The 10,052-nt window shown below is 39.6% G+C and overlaps 1 protein-coding gene across 1 annotated transcript in view; it reads right to left on the reverse strand.

Annotated features, from left to right (window-relative positions):
- Positions 1–5,820: 5,820 nt before the first annotated feature.
- GREB1L (growth regulation by estrogen in breast cancer-like) overlaps positions 5,821–10,052 on the reverse strand; it is a 121,888-nt gene continuing 117,656 nt past the window's right edge. The window contains exons 30-32 of the mRNA XM_015423303.1: positions 7,538–7,738; positions 6,573–6,711; positions 5,821–5,984 (exon numbers count right to left, since the gene is read on the reverse strand). Coding sequence (XP_015278789.1) covers positions 5,821–5,984; positions 6,573–6,711; positions 7,538–7,738 — 504 coding nt within the window. The remainder of the gene's footprint in view (positions 5,985–6,572; positions 6,712–7,537; positions 7,739–10,052) is intronic.

Consider the following 10,052-nt stretch of genomic DNA (forward strand, 5'->3'; position numbering starts at 1 on the left):
TAATGATACCATTATGCAGGGGTCTTGTTGTAGAAAAAGAGCTGCCGGAGCTCATTAGCATAACTCATTAGCATAACTTATTTGCATATGCCACGCCCCCTGACATCACCAGAAGTTACAGAAGGCCACACCCCCTGACATCATACCACTATGTAATTGCCAAAGAAAATGTCAGAATTTCCTAACCTGGTTATATTAAAAAATCAAACCAGCAGCAGCCATGGGTAATATTTGTCACTGGATATTGCCACTTCAAACTGAAAGGGTTTCTAATTAACTGGGTTTTCTAGCAAACCTGGCAGTAACCCTAAGCTTGTGGAAAGATGTCTTTTCTTTCTGTATGTCTTTGATCTAGATTTAAGTAGCCAAAGATGGGTCCATATCCAGAACTAGATATGTTGAGAAGCCCATATGGCAAAGCTCAGCTGGATCCAGTGGAACATACTGAATGTTCCATTGGAATGAAAAACTTACATGAATTGGATGCAGTTTTCACCAGCCCACCCTCCCCATTTTCTTTTCACTGTACTGAAATTTGGGATAACTATACTGTAGCAGAAGCGTTTAAAACCACAAATAACAAAATGGTTAACATAACATAATTGGAGTTTGAAGAGAACTGGTGTTTTGCAGTGGTGTTTATAAACTTGATACAGAGCAACACTTTATAACTCCTCAAAAAACAGAATACACTCTTGAATAGTAATGTGATAACATTCATTGGATTTAATGAAAGAACATTATAAACATACTATAGCCACAATCGCAGACATCTTCAGTTCAAACAATAAAATGTGAGGTAGACTGACTAGTGAAGCTAAATTCACCAAGTTTTGGTTAAGAGAATTTTTACATTAAGGACTGCTTAAAACCTGATTCACTTCTTACGTGAAGAGCATCTCACTGCTGGGGGGAAAATGCATCATAGAGGAAGGCTGCACATGTATTTGATATGCATACATCCTCAGGGAAGCTGCAGCCAGTTTTGCCTGGAACAAAGCAGATGGCTGCGTGATGACTAGTGATTCATACGGTTTGCACGCCTTCCCTGGAGAGAATGGTTTTGTGTGCAAGAAGATGGTCAAGTGTGAAGCAGCCCTAAGAAAGCAACATTAAACCTCTTTTCAGAGGTCGCATATGTTATAGACATACAAGTGATTTGATTCTAAGTATAGATTACATTCAGTATCAACCTGTGACCTCTTCAAGAACAAGCCTACAGGTAAAATAATGCTGGCCTGTTTAATACATTCATGTCATTGCCTTGCTTGCAAGACCTTTAACCAAAATAATAAAAAGATATCCATTTGGTATTATCATATTCTGGTCCTTTCTCATTTCAGGTTAGTGAACTGTATTGTTAAAAGCATGTGGACCCTTCTGAATTTGTTGAGACTTTACCAATACAGGCTTCATCTTTGCCTCAGTGATCATTGTTTCAAATTGTTCTTGTGTGATGTAGAAGGCAGGCGTATCTAAGGTTCTTCCACACAATCATATAAAAAGTAATACTAAGTGGAGCTCCTGGGCTGAAAATGCACATTCCTACACAAATCCGTGAACAGGAAGTATACTAGCAGAAACCTGCCAAGTAATTATTTTTTCATTGCACGTAGTATAAACACCCGAAGGTGCAGTGGTCAGAGTTTCAGACTATGATCTGGGAAATCCAGGTTCAAATCTCGCTTTCTCACGGAAGCCGGCTGGGTGACCTTGAGCTGGTCGTACAGCCTAACCTACCTCCGCGGGTGGTTCTGAGGATAAAGTGGAGGAGAGAATGAGCAAACCACTTTAGATCCCCACTGGGTAGGAAGGCAGGGTATAAGTGAAGTAAATAAATAAATTATACCAAGTCAAACAATTGGTCCATTTCGCTCAGTGCTGTCTCCTCTGATGGCTGGTGGTGTCCAGGATCTCAGAAAGAATAATTTCCCAACATCTTCTACTTAAAATTCCTCAACTAGAGATGTCAGCAGTTGAACCTGGGGCATCCTGTTTCCAAAACATGTACTCGCTCACTGAGCTGTATAATAAAAACACGAGCATGCTCACAAAATGGTCCCTCAAATAAAGGTTAAGGACTGAGTGAAGGAATTGTGCAACTTTCTTTCAGAAATTAGATCACAGCTTACACTAATGCTTGTGGTACCCCTGCAATCACATATTTACAAAAAATTAAAATGCACGACTTAGAAGATGTATTACATTTTTCTATGTACAGAATATAGTGCTTGCTCAAAAGCTGATTCAAAAGCATTCATTTCAGGGAAGATGTGCAAACTGTCTACTAAAAAGTTAGTCCCCCAAACCCCTGATTGTGTGAAAAGGACCTTAGTTTAGTACATAGCCTATCACTATTTTTGTACCTTTTGGCCAAGGGTCTATAAGTCTCAGCACCTGAAATTTTAAGAACTTAGTGCAAACATCAAATATACAAGATTTTGAAAGTTTTATATTTGCAATAAAATGGCAACTCTTTGGAAACTTTCACAGATTAAAATCACGTTATGCAGGTATTAAGGTCAACCAACATAATTTGGAGGGAAAAAAAACCCTAGTTATCCCTAGAACACCAGTATTCATCAAGCATCTTGTAGACTGCCCAGTGAACACCCAGGCTTTATAACTAATTGTAGCTCTTACATAGCTTCTACCAAATAAAAATTAAGGTATTCTTTAAAGAATAAGGCAGATTCTGTATGGGTACCAAAAAACCCCCCAAATAACCTACACTAAAGTAAACAATTGTTCATTTGAAATATGCTACATTTACAGCATTATACTTAAGATATAATCAACAGGTATGAAAATCATTATTATTTTCCTTTTCAACTTCAATATATTATGTTTTTCATTATTTGTAAACAGCTCTTTCAGAAAGTAAAAAAGTTGCATGATTAACACTTTGTTCTGAAATGCAGTTTTGGCAGGTGCTTCTTAAGTTGCAGGTATACATTATCTGTATAGATCATATTAAATGTGATGCACTGGATGAATAACTACTTTCACAAAACAGCTTGCACACCTTAAATATCTGAAAAAAATTATGTATGGTGTGAGGAAGAACTATTAATAAAGTATGGGATAAGCATCAGAGAAGCCAGAATGATCTGATTAATAGAGTGTGGTGGGATGCAAGTAAACACCATCTAAATATTAACTGCAATATGAAGACCAGATTGTACTTAACTGATTTCATCTCAGCATATTTTTGCACCAAATATTGGTGCAAATGAACATAGAGCATTACATGGCTTTTGGGTTTTGGTGCAAAGAAGTTCATTCTGGAACAATTCAATGCCTGCTTAAGCTACATGACATTAAAATCACCTACCGTGTTTTCCCGAAAATAAGACACTGTCTTATATTTATTTTTTCTCAAGAAAACACACTAGGGCCTATACCACAAATGCATAGAAATCCTGCTAGGGCTTATTTTTGGGGTAGGTCTTATTTTCGGGAAAACAGGGTATTTCTGAACCAGGCCATAAAGCATGGATTAAAAAATCTGCAAACTGGAGCCAGGGACAGACAGGCGAGATTTCTCTGCAAACCTAAAGGAAGCCCCAGCTTTGCAGAAAAAAATCTGCAATCTTAAAAAAAAAAAGGAAGGGGGATTAGAACACAAAATAATAGAAAAACACCTCTAGCTTTAAGAAAAATGCCTACTAAGTCTAGTTTCTGAGATCTCAGTGGTCACTTTGGGAGTGCCTAGGCAGCCACAACAATATTGTCTAATCTCCCAAACCCTGGAATCTGTAAAGCAAAGTTGTAAGGGGGGAGCAGGGCTGGACTGGGAGGCCAACAGCCTTAGATGAGCTCCTATCCCTTTCCCTATCATGTCTCAGATGGAGGAGAACTCATTGGGGACAGGCCTGGTAGCAACTACAGAAAATACTACCCACACAACGTCTCTAGGCCCAGTGGCTGCTGGGAAAGGAGGAAGGGAAGCTGAAAATGAGGGAGCAGATAAAGGCATGGTGGGTGGGTGAGTTGGAAGGAAGGAAGCAGGAATAGGAGAGATGCTTTGGCGGCTGCTGGGAGAGAGAATAGCGGGGGGGGGACATACAGGGAAAATGAAATGCCCCCCACAAGTCCTTGCAGGTTCCCTGCTTATATTTCTATAATGCAAATAAAATCCAAGCTGTTGACTTAGTGAAACATAAGCATATTGCTTGCATGCAAAGGAGTCCCACTAAGATCAGTAAAGTCCTGTTTTCTCCATTCCCCCACCCATGCAAGCATGTGCAAGCATCGTAAGAGGGCACCGCAGGGGTCTATGTATGCCTTCAGCATGCCCATTGAGTCCTACTTCTGTGTGCAATGCATTTCACTTGTGCAAGTTGAGACCAATCTCTACAATGCCATGTTGTCCTGCCTCCATGAATGCCCATAAATTCATGGTGGTGCTGGTGGGTAGAAGATGAAAAAAACCAGAAATCTATTGAGACCAGTAAACTCTTCCACACAGAGGTGCTGTGCCTATTCAAATAGACTGAGCCTTAGTATTTAAAATGGCCAACTTTTTTCTGGTATATAAACAGTTTTATAAAGCAAGGGTTCCTGAGGTGGGTCCCAATCCAAACAATTGATTTTCAAGGATGTTCATTAACTCTCATTGCTTGGGGCTTAATTTGGATTATTCTATAGTCTGGTTTTTTTCCTTCATGGGACACGAATAGCTCAGTGAAAGTACAAAACAACAACTACTCTGAGAAACAAGAGAATGCTGGTGCAAATGAAAGGCACCCATTGCAAAAATAATTCAGGCGATTTCTGCTGTGTAAAACAAACTAGAAGACTGATTACTTTAAGACACCTCTGCTTGTACTAAAGACTGGAATAGTTTCAGTGAAGTTTAAATACACTGTGGAGACTATGCATATTTAGGCTGTCTAATCAGATACTTTTAGAAACAGGTATCTGCGTGGTGCTTAGTTTGTTGTTGAATCCAATTTCATATGTGTTGCAAAGGGGGGGGGGAGACGATCTCTTATTGAGGAGAGAAGCTGGTTCAACAACCCCTTCCCTCCAAATGTAGACTATCTGAATGGAGAGAAGCTGGTTCAACAACCCCTTCCCTATCTGAATGTGAATCTGTGGATTCAGGCCAATAACTGAAACACAAGTGGGTGTAACAAACCTTTTCCAACAAACCTGCATGTGTGCATGATGCCTGCCATACATACATTCATTAATTTGTTCAGGCTTATGAAGTAAACTTTTAAACTTCTGTGGAAATTTTGCCAAAACAGTGTCAATACATATAAAATTACAAACCTTAAGCTAACACTGAACAGAAAGTGAACAAAGATTACATTTTTAACACAAATATCTATGTTTGTCATTTCAAACCCCTGAGTTACGCCGTACCAAAAGTACAGAATTGAAGAGAAATGAACAGCATTCCTCAGCATATTATCTTCAAATAATTCCACATCCTCAGTGTGAATTTCATGTAACACATTCAAGATGACTGGTGCCAAAAATCATTTTTCTCCTGTTTAGCATAGTATGAAGAGACCAGGAGAGCTTGTCATCCACCAAAACGTTGTTCTCCATACCATGGGTCACAACATGTATGCCTCTGTGTTAGCTTCTGTAACAGTGCCCCATTAGGAATTAACTTGAATCAACATGTTCTTTCAATCACAAAAGAACAGAAAAACATGTAAAGATTTTTGGCAAATCCTCAGAGTAGTGAAGATAAATATTGGTTGCACTTTGCTCCACAGTGATTGTACTTTAAATGAAAGAAGGAAAATGACACAATACAATTTGTCATGCTCTCTTCTTCTCCTCCTTTGTCATTTTGTTTCTTTATATATGGCGTCCAGTAAGAAAATAGAGTGGTTTATCGTCACTGCTGTTAGCAGTTTGAAATTCATCTCTAAGACGAAACTGCCATTCATCTTCCAGCTCTAAACGGACTATTGTTTGACGCAAAGAGCTCCTGTCTTGGCAAATTACACACAGGGTTGCACCTTAGGTTAAAGAACAAATCACAAAAGTTTAGAGTGCCATAGGTCTTTCATATTGTTAATTTGTTGAAATCTCTCCCCATTGCTTAGAATAATTTCCCATACTGAGTTACTGTAGTGCTCAATTTGCACTACTACAACATGCTATTGCTCCTAAACACAGAATCTGCTCTCATTTCCAAGCATAATTCATGGACCATTTTATCTAACATTAAACTATCCCCCATTATGAGGATAACAAGATAGCAGTCATTAAGGGTTAGACAATGCATTTAAGTTTAAGTGGCTTTGAGTACATATACAATAGCAGCGTGCACTGTGCTTAACGGAGACATCACACGGCTGAGTGTCTGGGATGGATTTGGCCTTCAGCATCCCACCAGCTTATTGGGCACCAGCTACCATGATGTAAATTTTAAAGGCGCTAAAGAAATAAGGAAGAAGGTAGTGGTTTCCATTACCATTGCTGTTTCTTTGTTGATGTTGTGACTGTTAATAGTTTATATATGTGTTGCCCATACTAGCCTAGTCAACCCTATTAGAAAACCATCATATCTTATCAAATGAAAGCACAAAAGGTTTACACATTACCTTTCAGGAATTTGAACTTCTTAAGAAAATCTGCGCCTACAAAGGAGTCACAAAGGTATAGGAGAAGTCCACTAAAAAATACCCCTTCAGAGTTGACATTAACAGAATGTGGTCGTGAACTGATGTAGCAGAGAGCTACCTAAACAAACAATAAAGGGGGGGGGGGAAAATAACCTTATTTACATTGTAGTTTTTTGTCTTTCAATGTTCTTAATCCTTTAAGGCACACAATTGAGAGATACTGTTCATAATGCCTACTGTTCATTTTAAAAAATAGTCATTTTCCTAACAAAATAAATTTGTCCTATACAGTAAGTGTCCATGCTGTGAAAGTAGCAATTAATAATAATGAATTAATTAATTGTAGGAACCTAAATAATAATATGAATGTGACTTTAAAAACTGAGGGAAAATTAATTATAACAATGGATACATTCAACAAAAGGAGTGCTAGCAATACAATAATATAGAAGGCTGATACAGTAAATTCAGAGAAATCAGAAGGAAGAAAACAAAGAAGCATGCAGGGATGTATCAACAAAACATGTTCACATAAAAACGATGGAAGAAGAAAAATTCAAGTCAAGTAAAAAAATAGCATTCCAGTAAAGTTATCAGCAATTCATAACTAGCCACAACAAAATTACATAAGGATTGTAGAAAAGCAAATCTAAGTGGAAAATATGAGAATAAACATTTGAAACAATATTGTCACAGATAGCTTATGAAGTAAACCCAGAGAAACCATTAAAATTGAATAAATGTTACAAGAGGTGAGAGAAAGAATTTATTGGATGACTACTAAAAATTTCATGGGTAATAAAAATAATTCTTCACAAACGGAAACTAAGGACTCATGTAAAATCAATATACAGTTGTCTTGTCATGTTCACAAGGAGTGAGGGATAAGAAGCAGATTTTTTTTTTAGAAGATCTGATTATTTGTAAGAATTCTAGATATATACCTCTGGCCCAATGTTCAGGTAGCAGTCAATAGCAAGGACAGGGCTCCTGAAGTTATGGATAGCCTTTGGGAAAAGCTTATATGTGGCATGTTGAAGGAACTTCTCTAAGAGGAACTGAGCGGGAGCTGCCAGGAGTGTGTGCTCACTGTCTGGAGCACAGACATATTGAAGAGGCATTACTGGAGTCAAGTTCTCTGACACCTACAGAGAAAACAATAGGCAAAAATACAAAGTAAGAAGTAACATTCTAATCACCACAAAGCAACAACAACTTTTACACACGACAACAGTAAGAAAAACAATAGCATTTCAGAAAAAAGAATGTCAGTCTTTGGAATCATGGAATCATAAAGTTGGAAGGGACCTCCAGGGTCATCTAGTCCAACCCCCTGCACAATGAAGGAAATTCACAAATACCTCCACCCCCCACACCCCCAGTGACCCCTGTTCCATACCCAGAAGATTATAAAAAAATCCAGGATACCTGGCCAAACTGGCCTGGAGAAAAATTGTTTCCTGATCCCAAAGTGGAAATCAACATTTCCCTGGGTGTGTAAGAAAGGATCGTGAGAGCTAAGCACTGCGGCAACCCTTCCTGCCCTCCCTCCCTAGCCATCTAGCCTCTGTTTGAAAACCTCCAAAAAAGGAGAGCCCACCACCTCCCGAGGAAGCCTGTTCCAGAGAGTCCACCATCTCCCGAGGAAGCCTGCTCCACTGAGCAACCGCTCTAACAGTCAGGAAGTTCTTCCTAATGTTTAGCCAAAAACTCTTATGATTTAATTTCAACCTGTTGGTTCCGGGGCAACAGAAAACAACTATGCACCATTCTCTACATGACAGCTCTTCAAGTACTTGAAGTTGGTTATCATATCACCTCTCAGTCGTCTCCTCTCCAGGCCAAACATACCCAGCTCCTTCAAACTCTGCTCATAGGACTTGGTCTCCAGACCCCTCATCATCTTCATTGCCCTCCTCTGGACACGTTCCAGCTTGTCTATATCCTTCATAAATTGTTAGGTGAGGTCTAACCACAGCAGAGTAAAGTGATAATCACTTCACGTGATCTGGACACTATACTTCTGTTGATACAGCCCAAAATCACATTTGCCTTTTTAGCTACTGCATCACACTGCTGACTCATGTTCAGTGCATGGTCTACTAAGTCCCCTAGATCCTTTTCACACATACTGCTGCCAAGACAAGTCTCCCCCATCCTATAATTATGCATTTTTTTCCTACCTAAATGCAGAACTTTACATTTATCCCCATTGAAATTCATTTTATTTGTTTTAGCTCATTTTTCCAGCCTGTCAAGATCATCCTGTATCCTGACACTGTCTCCTACCATATTTGCTATTCCTCCAAATTTAGTATCATCTGCAAATTTAATAAGCATTCCCTCTATTCCTTCATCCAAACCTTTTATAAAGATGCTGAACAAAACAGATCCCAGGACAAATCCTTGAGGCACTCCACTTGTTACTCCTCTTCACGAGGATGAGGAACCATTAACAAGCACTCTTTGGGTGCAATCTGTCAACCAGTTACAGATCCACCTACCAGTAATAGGATCCAAACCATATTTTACCAATTTGTCTACAAGAATATTATGTGGAACCTTATCAAAAGCCTTACTGAAATCAAGATAATCTATGTCTACAGCACAGACTTCTTTTGTTTTAAGAAAAACAGGGTGGACCTCTCCCCATGTTGTTCTGCCTCAGAACATCTCAAATGCAGGTGCTAAAGCCCACGGTGGCTCAGAGGTTAAGATGCTAAGCTGCAGACTGGAAGGTCTGTATTTCAGCAGTTCGATACCCTAGTGCTGTGTGATGGAATGAGCTCCCGTCTTTGGCCCCAGCTCCTGCCAACCTAGCAGTTCGAAAGCAAGAAATTGCAAGTAGATAAAGAAATACCATTTTGGTGGGAAAGTAACAGCATTCCGTGCGCCTCGGTGTTTAGTCATGCCGGCCATATGGCCACAGAAATGTCTTTGGACAGCGCTGGTTCTTCAGCTTGGAAGCGGAGATGAGCACTGCCCCCTAGAGTCAGATTCAACTGACTTTCAAGCAAGATAAACCTTTACCTTTTTATAGATGGAACACTATGTCCGGGGCAGAGATGCTCTGTATTCTTGGTGCTTGGGGAGCAACAGTGGGAGGGCTTCTGGAGTTCTGGCCCAACTGGTGAACCTCCTGATGACACCTGTGTTTTGGCCACTGTGTGACACATAGTGGTGAACTGGATGGGCCATTGGCCTGATCCAGCATGGGTTATGTTTTTATGTTCTAATGTGTGCCATCACTGGATCACTATGATGTACTGCTATTTTTCTATAAGGTGGGGCTCTGTAAGGAGCTACTGGTTAAGGAGATGTGCCTGTCTATGCTTCTGCTAAGTACTGGTCAGGGTCTTCTCCAGTGATTGCTCCCTTCTCATTTGGTGGCCAAAGTATTTGAGCTTCAGCTTCAGTATCTGGCCTTCCAGGGAACAGTCAGGGTTGATTTCTTTTAGG

The sequence above is a fragment of the Gekko japonicus genome, unplaced genomic scaffold (genome assembly GCF_001447785.1).
Source record: "Gekko japonicus isolate JY-2015 unplaced genomic scaffold, Gekko_japonicus_V1.1 scaffold1146, whole genome shotgun sequence".
NCBI lineage: Eukaryota > Metazoa > Chordata > Lepidosauria > Squamata > Gekkonidae > Gekko > Gekko japonicus.